Source organism: Pongo abelii, chromosome 13 (assembly GCF_028885655.2).
Source record: "Pongo abelii isolate AG06213 chromosome 13, NHGRI_mPonAbe1-v2.0_pri, whole genome shotgun sequence".
In the NCBI taxonomy this organism is placed as follows: domain Eukaryota; kingdom Metazoa; phylum Chordata; class Mammalia; order Primates; family Hominidae; genus Pongo; species Pongo abelii.
The window spans coordinates 103,888,780-103,906,549 of NC_071998.2; the positions used below are offsets into that span (position 1 = coordinate 103,888,780).

Here is a 17,770-nt window from a genome sequence, read left to right on the forward strand (position 1 = left end):
ATGCCACAGATGCAAAGGTGAATGTGGTGGTAGTTGGGGGTTTCTTGTCTGGTAGGTAACTGTTTAATGAAATCTCTGGCGCCATGGAGGCAGACGGTGGAGGGTTACTAGCCTCTGCTCTGGAGTCTCCAGGCTGGGTTGTGCCTCTGCTTCTTATTAGCTGAGTGACTTCTTGTCTTTTAACTTTCCTGGTCTGTAACCTGTTCTCTTAATAAAACAGGGATAATAAAATTCCTCCCCTCTGCCACCAAGTTATTTTAAGGGTTAAGTGAGACATTTAGTATGTGAAGTGACTTATACAGTGCCTGGCAGAGAGTGTGCACTTAAACATTTAATTTCTTTATCTTCCCTTCCCTTGATTTAGAGCTATATGTATAGACTGCTGTGAAAGGATGGATTTTGTCCCCAAGTGCATCTTAGCCCCAAGACTTTGCTTTCTATTTTGGGGTTTTGTTGTGGTTTTGAGTCAACTCATAGTCCAGGTTCCCAGGCAATCAGCTGTCCACCTTTTGCTCTCTGCCAAGGGTGGGTCCATATGTCCTAAGGAGAACACTCAGGCCAGGTGTCAGAGCCAGGTTGTGATGACAGTCTGTGGGCTGTTTGTGCAGCTGGCCTCCTTAAATGGACTACGGTCAAGATTCCCCATGTCAGTTTCTGTGCTGAGGGCTGCTGGCTTGTGAGAGTGGAAAAAATGGTTTGAGTCAAGTATCACTGAAGCAAATTACTGAAGGTGAGGGACCTGTGAGAGGCAGCTGTCACGTGGGTAAGAATATGTTAAGGTGTACCCAGTGACCTTGGCTTGAGCCTTTGCTGAACACAGTCATTTCAGTAGGACTTGCCCTCATATCCTAAGGATGGGCCCTGTAGATGGCACACAGGGCTGTTGAACTTGGGTTTATTCAATTTTGCTAGAATAATAGCAGTTTCTAATCCTCTGTAATTTACCTGTATTTGAAACATGATTCCTCCTGGTGTGGCCAGACTGTTTTTTTCCACCTAGAAAACATTCATCAGAGTATCCTAGGCCGTATGACCTTAGCATTGACAACACTTCTCATCTGCCCTTGCCTCTCCTGGCACCTACCCCCTAGGTCAGGTACTACTGGGAGAGGGGTACCTGGACAGTTGGCAGCTCCCCAACTACTCCCTCTCGTGTCTCCTGTATTTCCCTCTTTATTTTTTCTGCATGCTTTTTTCTGAAGTCTTTTTGTAAAATGTGTCCGTGATTGCCACTTGCTGCTTAACAGCCGTTACCTGTGGGGTGCACCTCAGATTGTTAAGCCTGTTATTTAAGATTCCCCAGGATTCTGGAGCTAATCCACTTTCCAGGCCTTATTTCCTGCTGCTTCCCCTGGAGCAGCTCATGTCCATTCAGGATGACTGGTCCCCTGCCTGTGCCTTCTTTTTTGCCTTCTGCACTTCACCCCTTGGCGATTTTGCTGATGTGGTGTTCCGTGCCAGGAACACCTTTCTCTTCCATTGAGCAGCTCTGCAGAGTTTATAGAGGACTTTCACACACATTCCCAATAATCTCCATGCAGCCTAGCCTGGACCAGGTTTTGCTGTTTTCCAGTGAACGTCAGTAGGTTTAAGTGGTTTTCTTACGACCTCATAGCTGGTAGGAGAACTAGAACTTAAACCCAGGTTTTCTGCCATCCTGCCAAGTCCAGGTCAAACCTCCCTCTCTGAAGCCTTCCTCGGAGAACAGAATTATTCTGGCTTTCTTCTGGGCTCTAGTACACAGGTCACCTAGACTAGATTCCTCAAGTAAATTCCTTATTGGCTCCCTTTCCTCCACATCTAGAATAACACCTAGCAGTCCGTGGGAACTTGCTAAGTGTTTGGATGAATACATGAGTGAATAGATTTTGCTTTCCATATCTTCTAATACGTGGTTTGGGGTAGTATAGCACCATGTTAATTAGGCTGCTTAAAACTGTGTGTTGGAAAACATCTATGTTTTGGTCTATAGAATAAATAGGGAGTGATTATTTTGTCCCACTCTTTCTGCCATCTCATAGAAACATAATCAAGTATTTCATTACTTGAAGAAGGTTGCTTACAACACATTTAACTGTATATATATTTTAGGAATGTAATTTTTTTTTTTGAGACATGACCTCACGCTGTCACCCAGCGTGGAGTACGGTAGTATGATCACAGCTCCCTGCAGCCTCGACCTCCTGGGCTTAAGCGATCCTCCCACCTCATCCTCCCGAGTAGCTGGGACTACAGGTATGTACTACCATGCCTGGCTAAGTTTTTTTTTTTTTTTTTTTTTTTTGGAGATAGAATCTTGCTCTGTCACCCAGGCTGGAGTGCAGTGGCACAATCTCGGCTCACGGCAACCTCTGCCTCCCTGGTTCAAGCGATTCTCATGCCTCAGCCTCCTGAGTAGCTGGGATTACAGGCATTTGCCACCACGCCCGGCTAATTTTTGTATTTTTTGTAGAGATGGGGTTTTGCCATCTTGATCTGGCTGGTCTCAAACTCCTGGCCTCAAGTGATCTGCCTGCCTCAGCCTCCCAAAGTGCTGGGATTACAGGCATGTGCCACCACGCCTGGCCATGCCTGGCTAAGTTTTTAATTTTTTTGTAGAGATAGGATTTCACTAGGTTGCCTAGGTTGTTGGTCTTGAACTCCTGGGCTCAAGCAATCCTCCCACCTTGGCCTCCTAAAGTGCTAGGATTACAGGTGTGAGCCACCACGCCTGGCCCCTTCTTGCCTTTTTAAAATTTCCTTACCTCTCCTTGTCTGGTTACTTAGGTGTGAAACTCCTTTGAGCCGTTTTGGTTTAGAATACCCTCTTCCTGTTTTTTCTCTTATTCTTTAATATTTTGACTATGATCAGACTCTTGGTTCAGGGCCTTTTCTTTTCCAGTGAATACACTAACCATGGGAATAGAAATCACCCACATTCGGTCTGAGTCATGTCCGTGGGAATGTGGGAATTCGATCTGGGGCAGCCAGGTAGCCAGTCAGGTGGCGCTCCAGTCTGGAAGGCCATCTGTACTTTTGGGTTGTAGGCGGGCACACTTCAGGATTCTAAAAAGATGCTATGGGGAAACTGTGTCTCAGGCCTTGAAAAGTTCCACGGAAAAACATCTCTTCTAGCTGCTTTGTGGTGAGATACAGATCTGAATCAATACAACATTATCGAGTGCCACAAAACTAGTACTGTACAGGGAGAACCTGTTCTGTATGGGGAGAAAAAAATGAAGACACTGTGGAAGGACGTATGACCTATTTGAATGTAGTCACACGTTTCCTTCTCATTTAGCACATCCTCTTGTGTTCATTTTAGGTTTGGGTTGAGGATTTAAGGACAGCCCCCAGCCCCATAGGCAGGGTGTGGGTGTCACAAATCATTAAATGTGGAAGTACTGTATTAGAGGGCAGTTTGAATTTGGGTAGCTCAGGGAGGTCGAAATGTATTTCTGTTTCCTCTTTTTAGTTTAGAGAGACAGTTTAGAATCTGTGGTGATTTTTTTCCCTCCCTAGGTATTTTTGAGGCTCTAATAATTATAGTTTCTCTCCTAAGAAGCTTAGATGTAACATCTAAGCTCCCAAAGAAGATTGACATTTGCATGTGCACATGCAAATGTTGGTGCATAATTTTTGGCCCCCAAGGTGCCTGTGGGTTTCAGAGAGACAGTCCCTATTGTAGAGGAATGGTGAGTTTTCAGTAATTTTTGAGGCAAGGACCCTTTTTTTTTTTTTTTTAAAGGTGGAGTCTCGCTCTGTCGCCCAGGGTAGAGTGCAGTGGCGCGATCTTGGCTCACTGCAACCTCAGCCTCCCAGGTTCAAGCAATTCTTCTGTCTCAGCCTCCTGAGTAGCTGGGACTACAGACACATGCCACCACACCTGGCTAATTTTTTTTTTTGTATGTTTAGTAGAAACAGGGTTTTACCATATTGATCAGGCTGGTCTTGAACTCCTGACCTCAGGGGATCCACCCAAGGTAAGGACACTTTTAGTCTTGCTAAAAGTGCAAGGCTTTTGCAGCACATCTGAGAAGTGTGGGTTGTAAGAGTGGATTAACAGTAACCACTTGGCACCTGCTATTGGGAGTTGAGTCCTGCCCTGTTCCTCACTTGAGTGTTTTTTTTTTTTTTGTCCTTGAGAAGGTTTGGGCTGGGGTGATGATTAATCAACAAGCACATACTCAGGTCTGTATGATACTTTGTTTCCTCTAGGCCTTTGTTCTGAAAACTCAAAATGCCTTTTTCTTGGACTTTCCTTAGGCACCTGACTTCTTAGGTCACATGCTGAGTGCGCTCCGCGTGTGTAGTACCGTGTCAGATGGTAGCACAGAAACATGTCAATGAGAACCAGGCTTTGTAAGATGAACAGACGGTACAGTTAAGAGGAATTGGGCGAAGGGTAGGAAAGGAACTATTGTTTATGAAGGGGTCGTTCTAGGCACCTTCTTCCTACCTAAGGAATGCCTGGATTGTGGTGTAGCACAGCCCTACCTGGGCTCCTCACACACCACTTGAGGGACCTCATGCCTGTTACGTATAAGACTTTTCCTTATGTGTAATAGAAACAACTTGGATGATCTCTGGGGACTTCTACACCCTAGACCCTTGTGTGATTTTGGTGCAGAAGTTTCAGTGGAGGAATGCCTTCCTTAGCTTTATAAGTTTTCAGTTTGCAAGATCCTGAGAATGAGGGTCAAAGTGGGCAGAAAAGACAGCAAGATTGCAGGATTTTTTTTTCTTTCTTGAGGCAGGGTCTTGCTCTATGACTCAGGCTGGAGTGCAGTGGCACGATCTCGGCTCACCACAGCCTCAACCTCCTGGGCGTAGGTGATCCTCCCACCTCAGCCTCCCCAGTAGATGGGACCACAGGCATGCGCCACCACGCCCAGCTAATTTTTGTATTTTTTGTAGAGATAGAGTTTCACTGTGTTGCCCAGGCTGGTCTTGAACTCCTGGGCTCAAGCAATCCTCCTGCCTTGGCCTCCCAAAATGCTGGGATTACATGAGTGCGCCACTGCACCTGGCCCCGAGGGCAGGATTTTAGGTCGAGTTGTGTTCTCTCTGTCTGTGCCCTCTGGAAGGGTGAATTCTGTCTTTGTAGAAAGCTGTCTGCTTGGACTGTTGAGTCCTCCAGGTGGCATGCACATCCTTGACCAGCAGCAGAGGCAGAATTTTTGTGCTGGGGATCTTAGTTATTGTTAGGAACAGGCTCTCGGAAATGCCTCTCGCCCTTGATTGTTGGGGATTTCTCAGCCTGGAATGTCCTGGCCAAGCTCTCCCCCAGCCTTGTTTTTCATTTGGCAAGTCTACTTATTCTTCTCAAGTTGCCCCCATCCATTCATGGAGCTCTGTTCATAACCACTATTGCACTGCATCAGAGTTAGAGGTCTCGTGTCCATATCCCCAGCTAAAGTTATTTAAACACAGATGCTATATTGTTTTGTTTGGTAGCACTGCACTGGGATTTTGGCCTTGTGTATTCGGTGTTTAGTATGTGCTTGAAATACTAGATCTTCCTTAGAAGGAATGAACAGGAATCATATATGGTAAATGCAGCTGAGAGTTGGGGAAAATCTTGGCTCCTAAGAATCATAAGAATGTCTGGAGAAGTGAATGTTAGTCTGGAGATTCTTAGAAAAATCTATTAACAGACACTGGTAAATTTGCCAAGGAATGTGGACCTGGGTTCTTTCATTTTGACTTTATGATCTTGTTAAGAGGTGTTCTTTTGCATCAGGCCAATGGGTGGAATTTGCTTGAAGGGCAGATTTTCTAATAGAAAACCTATGAAAAACATTTTCAGTTTCTAAAAACTTTAGTGACAAAGCTTTGAAACAGGTGATCTCTTAAACCGTGTCTAAAGAAAAAGCCTTGCCTTATAAAAAATGGTCCTGAATCCAAAGTAGAAACACATAAAACTGTTCAGGGGGGATACTAACTTAGAAACCATAGGCTATGGGCCTTGGGAACTTGGAGATACTTGTACAAGCAACCTTGGAGTTTTTGGAGAAGATTTGAAATGGGAATTCCTGGGCTGTGTGGCAAGGGAAACTGAACTTCCTGCTAATAAGCAAGTAGGAGTGCAGAACTTGAGACTTACTATCAATAGTTAAGATACATTTGAATAACTCTCCAAAAAAAAAAAAAAGATAAATCTCTGTCTTAATATTCCCTACTTTTTATATCACTGTACCCTATCTAGATTGTTAAAAATTATACAGACATTTTAATGATTATATGTACTACTCAGCTTTGCTGTGGCAATAACTCCAAAAATGCAAAGGTGTGCAACAAACATGTATTTCTAGGTCATGTTGTGTGTCAGTGGCTGTGAGTCAGCTTCTCTGGCCCTCTCCTGCAAGTCTTCCCATTCCAAAGGAGAAGCCCCTGTTTGGGACACACTACTTTCAAAGTCGAGGAGCAAGGGAGCTGGTGGAAGCATGCGTTGGCTCTTAAACGATCTGCTCTGATCCGATGTAGATTCATGTACCACGTACCAGTGGCCGGAGCAAGTCACGTGTCCAAGGCCAAAGTCAGTGTGGTGGGGATGTGTCTTCCTGTGGGAAGTCACTTGGCAATAAGAAGAATATATGATCCTTTTAAAGGAAGGGAAGTTCATAATTATGAACACTAATGCAATCTACCATATAGTCTTTGTCCTCCACTTCTTTCCCAGAACATTTAGTAAATATAGCAGTTCATGTTTACCATTTAAAAATGCTTTAAACACATTTGCTCCCTATTATGTGTGTTAAAAATTTTAGATAATTTGGGAGGAGCCTGACCTATTGCCATGAACTGATGTGGCAGATCACTGTATGAGTTCAAGTATTCTCTATATTATTGCAGTACCTAGACTTTCCAGAATGGTTTTGAATTATGGCAAATACTTTATATCTGAATGTAGTGGACATGCCTTTGTGATTTAAAAGGTCTTCATTTTTAAAATATGTCCACTAAATTTTGGACTGTTTTATTGTTATTGGAGATAATTTACAGAGCATGAAATTCACCATTTTAAAGTATATAATTGAGTGTATATTCACAGGGTTGTGCAACCATCATCGCTATCTAATTTTAGAATATTTTGTCACCCCAAAAAGAAATTTGGTCTTTATTAAGCTGGCTCTCCCTGTTCCCCCTACCTGTAGCCCCTGGCAACCAAGTCTGCTTTCTATCTCTCAGAATTTGCCTGTTCTGACATTTCATATAAATGGAATTATATAGCATGTGGCTTTTCTCATCTGGCTTCGTTCACTTAGAATAATGTCTTCAAGATTAATTGCTGATGTTTTCTGATAAATACTTTTAAACATATTTAGGAGCTTTTTTTTTTTTTTTTGAGACGCAGCCTTGCTCTGTCGCCAGGCTGGAGTGCAGTGGCACAATTGCGCTGCTCACTGCAACCTCCGCCTCCTGGGTTCAAGCGATTCTCCTGCCTCAGTCTCCCGAGCAGCTGAGACTACAGGTGCGTGCCACCACGCCCAGCTAATTTTTGTATTTTTAGTAGAGATGGGGTTTCACCATGTTGGCCAGGATGGTTTCAATCTTTGACCTCGTGATCCACCCGCCTTGGCCTCTCAAAGTACTGGGATTACAGGCATGAGCCACTGCACCTGGCCGGGAACTTTCTTTTTACTTCTTAATTTTACTTAGAGATTTAAATGGCATGGCTGATATGAGTGATACCAGTAAATATTTTGGTAGTTTTGGACATGAGTATCTTCAACAATGGTTATATATAGAATCAGTTAATGTAATAAATTGTATTGATAAATTTCCTAATGTTAAATCATTCTTGCTTCCCTGGAATACATTTGACTTGATCCTGGTATATATTTTTTTTCCAAAAATTCTTTTAGTGTACTGTTAGCTGTTACTTTATTAATGATGTTTATACTTGTTCTCAGTTTTCTTTTTTGTCCTAATATTTTGATACCAGATATAGATAGTCATCATGAAATGATTTGAAAGGTTTCTCCATTTTAAAATTATGTCTTAGAATATTTGAATAAAGTAGGACTTACTCTTTGAAGGTTCATGAGTGCTCACAGTAAAACACTTGGGACCCAGCTTACTTCTTAGTGGATGTTCTCTGATAACAGTTTTGTGGTTATTTATCTGTTTAGGTTTTTTATCTCTATTTAATTTCACCTTGATCACATAATTTTTCCTAGAAAGCCAGCTAGCTAGCTCATATAGATGTCCAAATTTGTTGGCACAGTTATTCACAGCACAACCTTTTAATTTACAGTCATACATAGACACAAGTTCTAAATAGTTATTGCCTGTTCCCTTTTTCAATTTTCCTCTTTTTTTATTTTTTATTGAGACAGCATCTTGCTCCGTCGCCCAGCCTGGAGTGCAGTGGCGCGATCTCTGCTCACTGCAACCTCCGCCTCCTAGGTTCAAGCAATTCTCATGCCTCAGCCACCACGCCTGGCTAACTTTTTGTATTTTTACTAGAGACAGGGTTTCCCCATGCTGCCCAGGCTGGTCTTGAGCTCCTGGGCTCAAGCAGTCCACCTGCCTCGGTCTCTCAAAGTGCTGGGATTATGGGTTTGAAGCCACTACGCCTGGGCCATTTTCCTTTTTCTATATTGTTCAGATTTCCTAAGTTTTAGTTTATCTGATTCATCTTTTAGAATAATTAAATTTTGCTTTTGTTTATAACTTTTGTTCTTTTCTGTTTTAATTTATGCTTTCATTTTTAGATTCTCTTTCCAGTTTCTTTAGGCTTTTTTTTTTTTCCTTTTTCTTTTAATGGGACCACAGAGTAAGTCTGGCCTAAAGGGTTCTGTTTTGTGGGCTTCATCTTTTTCAAATGCATGTTTATCTGTTATTGAGGACTCTTGTTTTTTTGTGTTTCGGTTTTCTTGGGTCTGAGTGATGAGCTAATGCCATTTTGACTTGTTTTTATGGTTTACTTGCCTCTGATGAGGTAAGAATTCAGGCCTGCTATTTGCCTCCATCAGAACAAGTGAATTATATTGGATCCCCTGTGTTTCTACTTGATGTTGTTAGCATTGTCTTAGATCCGTAGATTACTAGTTATCTGTCAGATGGGAAAGAAGCCTGGCTTTCTCTGTGTTTTAGCTGCTCCCCCCATCTCAGTAGAGCCCAGTCCCCCCAGCATTTGCAGTCTGGCCTGCTTTGGGCTTGTTGGACACACCCCAGGGCAGCCAACCTAGATGCCTTCATGTTCCTATGAGCTGCTGCTTCCATCTCTACCCATCATGGGGGAGGGGGAGAAGGCCATGTGGGCAGGGTGCCCTCTGCTGGTGGCCCACACTTGGTGTATTTGCCTGTGCTTGGCATCCCCTTGGTCACAGTCACAGCAGCCAACACCTTGGTGGTCCTGGTGAGAGGTGACAGCGTGCTGGCAGTCCTCACAGCCCTCGCTCGCTCTCGGCGCCTCCTCTGCCTGGGCTACCACTTTGGCGGCACTTGAGGAGCCCTTCAGCCCACCGCTGCACTGTGGGAGCCCCTTTCTGGGCTGGCCAAGGCCGGAGCCCACTCCCTCAGCTTGCAGGGAGGTGTGGAGTAAGAGGCGCGAGCGGGAACCGGGGTTGCGTGCGGCGCCTGCGGGCCAGCTGGAGTTCCGGGTGGGCGTGAGCTTGGCAGGCCCCGCACTCGGAGCAGCCGGCCGGCCCTGCCGGCCCCGGGCAATGAGGGACTTAGCACCCGGGCCAGCGGCTGCGGAGGGTGTACTGGGTCTCCCAGTAGTGCCAGCCCACCGGCGCTGCGCTTGATTTCTCACCAGGCCTTAGCTGCCTTCCCGCGGGGCAGGCCTCGGGACTGCAGCCCGCCATACCTGAGCCTTCCCCCGCCTCTGTGGGTTCCTGTGCAGCCTGAGCCTCCCCGACGAGCGCCGCCCCCTGCTCCAGGGCGCCCAGTCCCATCCACTACCCAAGGGCTGCGGAGTGCGAGTGCACGGCGCGGGACTGGCAGGCAGCTCCACCTGCAGTCCCGGCGCGGGATCCACTAGGTGAAGCCAGCTGGGCTCCTGAGTCTGGTGAGGACATGGAGAGTCTTTATGTCTAGCTCAGGGATTGTAAACACACCAATCGGCACTCTGTATCTAGCTCAAGGTTTGTAAACACACCAGTCAGCACCTTGTGTTTAGCTCAAGGTTTGTGAGTGCACCAATCGATACTCTGTATCTAGCTGCTCTGGTGGGGCCTTGGAGAACCTTTATATCTAGCTCAGGGATTGTAAACACACCAATCGGCACTCTGTATCTAGCTCAAGGTTTGTAAACCAATCAGCACCCTGTGTTTAGCTCAAGGTTTGTGAGTGCACCAATCGACACTCTGTATCTAGCTGCTCTGGTGGGGCCTTGGAGAACCTGTGTGTCAAAACTCAGTATCTAACTAATCTGATGGGGACGTGGAGAACCTTTGTATCTAGCTCAGGGATTGTAAACGCACCAATCAGCGCCCTGTCAAAACAGACCACTGGGCTCTACCAATCAGCAGGATGTGGGTGGGGTCAGATAAGAGAATAAAAGCAGGCTGCCCGAGCCAGCAGTGGCAACCCGCTCGGGTCCCCTTCCACACTGTGGAAGCTTTGTTCTTTCGCTCTTTGCAGTAAATCTTGCTACTGCTCGCTCTTTGGGTCCACACTGCTTTTATGAGCTTGTAACACTCACTGCGAAGGTCTGCAGCTTCACTCCTGAAGCCAAGGAGACCACGAGCCCACCGGGAGGAACGAACAACTCCAGATGCGCCGCGTTAAGAGCTGTAGCACTCACTACGAAGGACTGTGCTTCACTCCTGAGCCAGCGAGACTACGAACCCACCAGAAAGAAGAAACTCCGAACACATTCGAACATCAGAAGGAACAAACTCCAGACGCGCCAACTTAAGAGCTGTAACACTCACCGCGAGGGTCCGCGGCTTCATTCTTGAAGTCAGTGAGACCAAGAACCCACCAATTCCGGACACACTGGTTTGCCCCACTGCCTAACCTTCCATGTCCTCTGCTCCCCACTGACAATCACACTTTCAAATTAGGGTGCGTGTAAAGGGGGTTCAAGAACATTTTCTACTTAAGTAACCTCGATAACCTGAAGTAACTTCAGTGACATGGGTTAGATTTCTCTGGGTTCTTTTTTCAGTTGTGGCCCAGGTAGAGCCAGTAGACAGACAGCCTTTGAGACCTTTGGCATTTGGATGGCACCCTTTCCTCGTTTCCAGTATTGACATGACTCCAGTCACTGTTTTTCTTGTTCTTTTTACCTCCACTGTTTTTTTTTTTTTTTTTTTTTTCCTTTCATTCTCTAGGTTAAATTAGTATCTGGAGGGTGGAAAAGGGGAAAGCAGAGGCTTGTGTTCAACTCACTGAGTGTATCTAGAGGTCTGGCTTTCTAATTTTTTAAACGAGTGTCACATTACACATACAAACATGATTGTTTCCTGATTATTGAGCCTTTGGGATTTTTCTAGGTTTCACTCTGTGTTCTTTGTGTCATGAACATCTTTGAACAGAACATTTTTGAGATTGTCCCTTTGAGTTTATTCTCCAAAGTGGGCTTAGCTTTAGTTTTACAACAAAATCAGCAATCAAGAATATTCAGTTTGTGTAGAACAAGTTCATTCATTCTTTTTTTTTGAGATGGAGTCTTGCTCTTGTTGCATAGGTTGGAGTGTAGTGGCATGATCTTAGCTCACTGCAACCTCTGCCTCCCAAGTTCAAGCAGTTCTCCTGCCTCAGCCTCCTGAGTAGCTGGAATTACAGACATGTGCCACCACCCCGGCTAATTTTTGTATTTTTTAGTAGAGATGGGGTTTTACCATGTTGGTCAGGCTGGTCTTGAGCCCCTGACCTCGTGATCCACCTGCCTCGACCTCCCAAAGTTCTGGGATTACAGGTGTGAGCCACTGCACATGGCCAACACATTCTTTAAGCATCTGCTGTGTACCTGGCACGAGGGAGGTAAATTAAGACAAGTAATATGCAGTCTGTGTATTCAGAGAGCCATCATTTTAGCCTTAACGTAAAGATGCCTTGAGAGGCTTTGTCAGGCTCCTCTGAGACTAGGTCATTCACTTGCCCATATTCCTGCAATAGAATCAAAAAGAGAAATTAGATTGTTTTAGCATGACTTATTTTTATTAAAACTATATTGGCTCCTAGTCTATACCACTTTCTTTTCATAAATCATATGTTTAATGTAATATAAAATTTTGCCAGTGATTTATGTTAATTTAATATTCTGTCTTGTGGCTGGCTGACCATAATGGTGTATCTTAAAATTGAAATTCTTTGAACCAGAGGAGTTTGTAAAGCAACCTCACTCTGTATCTGTCTTCCTAGGGTAAAGTAAAAGTGGGAAGGAGGAAGAAATGCTCTTATAATGGAAACCTACATAGTGAAAATTGGTATTTTGCAACAATGGGGAGTTTTCATTATTAATCAACTATGTAGTTGTAACTCTTCACAAAGGCTATTCTGGATATCCTTTGTTATAATAAAATCATTAAGAAAATATATTTGAGGCCCCAACTGTGGGTCTCAATGCAGTTTTTATTTTCAGCAACATTTATTGTGTGTCTGCTATGAACCCTGCCTCATAGTTTATAAGAGGATGCAAGAATACTTACAAGCACGTGTGTGTGTGTGTGAGAGAATAGTGATACAGCACCAACCATGTACCAGACACTATTCCAACTGCTTCCATATACTAACTAACTCAATCCCACTATACCCATTTTATAAATGAGGACACTGGGGCTTAGAGAGATTAAGAAGCTTGCTTAAGTTGCACTGGTAGTAATTAGTGGTACTGGGATTCAGAACTGGGCAGTCTGGCTCAGGTTAGCCTCAGTTACTTGTCCTTCCACGGACATTTATTGAGTACTTTTGATAGGCAAGGGATTGAATTTGGTCGTTTCTAAGATTCATTCATTCATGAAATACTTACTGAGTACCTACCATGGGCCAGGGTAGCATAGGAGGGAAGAATCTGGAGTATGTGGCAAGATCTGATTGACTGACTGTCCCCTCCCTCACTCCCAACAACTGATTTGAGAACTAACTTCATACTGTCTGGCCAAGACATTTCAGATCTTTATGTGGGCTGTTCCTGGAAGGTTATTGGCTGAGGTTCCCAGGGCAAATGTTAGGGGAGTTGGCTTGAAGTCACTATTGGACCTGGGGAGACAGAAAGATAATCACACACACACTCACAATACAGTCACACACACACACATGCACACACATGATGAGCAAGGCACAGTTGCAGTCACTGGGGACTTACAGTGTTTGTGGATAAGTTTGATGTATAAATGAATGATTAAAACTACGAAATGCTTCAGTGGAGGTGTCTTCAAAGTATTGAGAAGGGTGTGAGTAATTCTTCCAGGGAGCGGATCAAGGAAAGCGTTAAAGGAGGGGGGATTCCAGCAGATTCCTGGAAGATATTTGGAGATTATTATGTACAACAGAAGAGCTTTTCCAGCAAAGATAAAGGGGCATGAAACAGCTGGGTGGTTCCTGGGAACTGGTCCCTCGGATGTGGAAGGAGGTGGTAAGAAAGGAGGCTGCTGAGATTAAGCCAGGCCGGATTGTGGGAAACCACTGTCTGAGCTGATTTTGGCATCTCTGCCTTAAGATTGTGAATTCTTTTTTCTTTTGTGCAGTGTCTGTCCACTGACAGAGCTGTTCTGAGGCCTGGTGTGCTAGTGTTGATAAAATGTAAGGGAGGGCCCCTGTGATGCCTAGCATGGCATCCTGCCTGAGGTCAGTGTTTAAATGTTTACTGAAATGACCAAGACTTGATGTTTATCCTGGAGTTCCAGAGAAGATGTTGTCCCCCTACAAATCCCCAGACACTGGGGTGTGGACACCGTGTGTCCCGTGGTACCAGTACATTGAAAAGGCAGTCCCATCAGTGGCTGCTGCTGTAGTTGGACTCTGCAGTCACGTCCACACTGAGAGGGGCTGTTGAAGGTGTGACGTCCCAGCTGATGAGCTTGTTCATCTGCCCTGTAGTCAGAAGCATAGCGGAAGAGAAGTGGAGGGGGGAGGTCTATCGCCATGAGTACCTTCTGTGAAAATGGTACCCTTTTAGTAATTACAGTTTTTTTGATATTGCATAAGTAAGTATGTGATTAAATGATCTGTGGTCAGCAGAAATGGGAGTTGAAGGTGCCTTTTCTGTGTACTTTCCATTACCCCCCAAGTTGGGGGACATTGCCCTTGACCCCAGGCCACACTTTTTCACTCTGCCATGTCCCATTGCTCTTCCCAGATGTCCCATCATCAGCTAGAGCTCATGGATGTGACTGCTAGGTTAACCTCTAATTTCCTGTACGTTCTCTGGCCTGGGGGCTAGGTCATAACTCACCTGCAAAGCTCCAAGAGGAGAGAATATAGGGAAAGCACCCTCTATTCCCCAGCCTGTGATCTGATGGCCCACAGGTCACCAAGGCTCTTCCCATGGTGTCATGTCACTTTCTTGCCATATTCTTTAGTCTCTGTCTCCCAGTTATTCCAAAGTGATATTCAGAGGCCTTCATATCTGCTGCTAGGCAGGGCTCTGTTCTGTTACCAAACCTTCAAACCAAACAAGATAACTAACTAGGCCTTCTCAGTTTCACAGCCATTTTTTGAATACTGTAGGGACATAATTTATTCATTGGCTTTTTACCAAGACCTAAAGAGCGAGGTCTGCAATTTTAAAAATCTATCTTTCCCTTCCTTTCCTGGCATTTGCCCCACTGACTACCCTCCTACCCACTACTCTCTTTTAAAAATGTCATGGAAAATTTTAAGCATATAGAAAAGGGAAGAGAATTGTATAATGAACCTGCAGGTACCAGCTTCAACGGTGATCAACTTGGGCATCTTGTATCATTTATATCCCTACCTACTCATCCTTAATTATTTTGAAGCAAATGCCATTTTATTTTATTCATAAATATTTTAGTATATAATTTTAAAAGATGAAGATTTTGTAAAATCATACTTCCATTATCGTACCCAGTGATTCATTAATATCAATATTCAAATTTCCCTAAATATCTCAATATCTTTTTGTATCTTGTTTTAATGGAATTGGTTGATCTCTTAAGTTTCTTTACATCTATAGGTGCTTGTGCTCTCTATTCTTTTCTTTCTCTTTTTCTTTTTTTTTGAGATGGAGTCTTGCTCTGTGGCCCAGGCTGGAGTGCAGTGGCACGATCCCAGCTCACTGCAACCTCTGCCTCCCGGGGTTTAAGCAATTCTCCTGCCTTGGCCCTCCGAGTAGCTGGGATTACAGGTGCACACCACCATGCCCAGCTAATACTGGTATTTTTTTTTTTAGTAGAGACAGGATTTCACCATGTTGGCCAGGCTGGTCTTGAACTCCTGACCTCAAGGGATCTGCCTGCCTTGGCCTCCCAAAGTGCTGGAATTACAGGCGTGAGGCACTGCGCCCAGCTGGGTTTCTTAATGTTTACCTGGGCCCATGTGGTGGTCTTGACAAAAGTGGGAAAAACGGAGTATGCTCACAGGGAGCTTTCCTTGTTGAGGTTTGTTTTTTTAGACGGAGTTTTGCTCTTGTTGCCCAGGTTGGAGTGCAATGGCGCAGTCTCGGCTCACTGCAACCTCCGCCTCCCAGGTTCAAGCGATTCTCCTCCTCAGCTACCCGAGTAGCTGGGATCACAGGCGTGTGCCACCATGTCCAGCTAATTTTTGTGTATTTAGTAGAGACGGGGTTTCACCATGTTGGCCAGGCTGGTCTCGAACTCGTGACCTTAGGTGAGCCACCGATCTCGGCCTCCCAAAGTGCTGGGATTACAGGCGTGAGCCACCGCGCCTGGCCCCTTGTTGAGGTTTGATGATGGTGGGGCCATTATGTTCTCTGCCCTTGAACTGCTTGCTTATGTTGGTTTCTCCATCACTTCCTAAAAGATAAATTGGCATGAAATTGATTCAAAGCACTACCATAGTTTGTTTCTCTTGGTTGTAAAAGGTTTGTTCACTCAAGAAACACTGAGTAAGGAGAGGCTCAGGTGTTTCGAAAGTTATTTTTGGATTTTAGAAATGTTTATTGGTTTGGCTAAACCAGCTGCTTTTGCTGATATTCTCCAGTATGTGTTTTCATTTAATTTTAAGGTACTCTTTTCTTCTTTTAGGATCTCATTTTGCCCAACGGTGGTACTCCAGCAGGTACTTCAAGTCCAGCTTCTTCATCTTCCCTTCTTAACAGACTTCAGCTTGATGATGATATTGATGGTGAGACTAGAGATCTCTTCGTTATAGTCGATGATCCCAAGAAGCATGTGTGTACAATGGAGACTTACATCACCTATAGGATCACCACCAAAGTAGGTCCCTGTGTTATAGAATGCCTGTGTTGAGTGGTCTCAGGGAATTGGGGTCTACCTCAGTGAATTTTGCCTTTGCTCTCCCCCTCATTGTACAACTCTGTTCATCTTGATTACAATTGTGGGTGTGGCTTTTTGAGAGAATAGATGTAATTCAGATGAAAAGAATTATATATAATAGTTTTTTAAATCTTAGAATGAGGAAGAAATTGTGACTAAGATTTTTCAAATAAACATTTAATCCCTATACTTGCGCTTATTTTTTTACCATGATACAATTTAACATGTTAATATCATATTGCTTCTGAAATTTATGAATCATTGTATCAACCTAAATCACTGTGATGAGACCATGAATAAAATTTGGCCTAGGTGGGGTTGATGGTAGCAGGAGGAGGAATAATGGGAGGATAGAAACTAATACTGTCTTTTTGGTATGTGTCAGATAGGTAGTGGGCAGGTGTTGAGATTTAATTGATTAATTAAATAACTTTTAAGATCATAACAATTTTTTATTTTGAGACAGAGTCTTGCTCTGTTGCCCAGGCTGGAGTGCAGTGGTGTGATCTCAGCTCACTGCAACTTCCACCTCCCGGGTTCAAGCAATTCTCTTGCCTCAGCCTCCTGAGTAGCTGGGATTATAGGCGTGTGCCACTATGCCCAGCTAATTTTTGTATTTTTAGTAGAGACAAGGTTTCACCTTATTGGCCAGGCTGGTCTCGAACTCCTGACCTCAGGTGATCCACCCGCCTCGGCCTCCCAAAGTGCTGGGATTACAGGCGTGAGCCACCGCGCCCAGCCAAGATCGTAACAATCTTAAAACTTACATCCTTTAGTTACAATTTTTCAGATGAAGAAATGGAGGTGGAAAGTTCAAATAACTCGCTCAAAGTTACAGAGTTGGTAACCAGGATTCTAATTTGAATTTGTAGGACTATACAGCCTATATTTTAATTTTTTAAAAACATACTCTCTACATAATTCCACTTATAAAAGAATAATTTTAATGTATCATTTGTTACTTATGAAAATTATTTTTTGAATATTTAAAATAGTATTAAAGTTCTAGTCTTGGAACAAGGTTTCCCAATCTTGGCAGTATTAACCTTTTGGACTGAAGAGTTCTTTGCTGTGGGGGTCTGTCCTATAGAGTGTTTATCAGCAGCCCTGTCTTCTACCCATGAGACAGCAGGAGTGTTCTCTTGGTCCCCAGTTGTGACAACCAAAAATGTCTCCAGACATTGCCAAATGTTCCCTGGGGGACAGGATTGCCACCCCACCCCCGACCAGTTGAAAGCCACCTATTTAGAGGAAGAATGACAATATTGACATTATTAGGGAGATAATTCACATTATCACTTTATATTTTGGGATTAAAAAGTGTTTAGTCAGGAAGCTATCCTATTTCTTGGTACCCCACCCCCACCAAGTCACATAACAATGATTTACAGATATTTTTGGAACCTTTA

At 44.1% G+C, this 17,770-nt stretch overlaps 1 protein-coding gene across 1 annotated transcript in view; it reads left to right on the plus strand.

Annotated features, from left to right (window-relative positions):
- The window catches only part of SNX30 (sorting nexin family member 30), a 118,584-nt gene that overhangs the window by 32,924 nt on the left and 67,890 nt on the right, over positions 1-17,770 (plus strand). Inside the window, exon 2 of the mRNA XM_002820110.6 lies at positions 16,110-16,301. Within this exon, the coding sequence (XP_002820156.3) occupies positions 16,110-16,301 (192 nt within the window). The remainder of the gene's footprint in view (positions 1-16,109; positions 16,302-17,770) is intronic.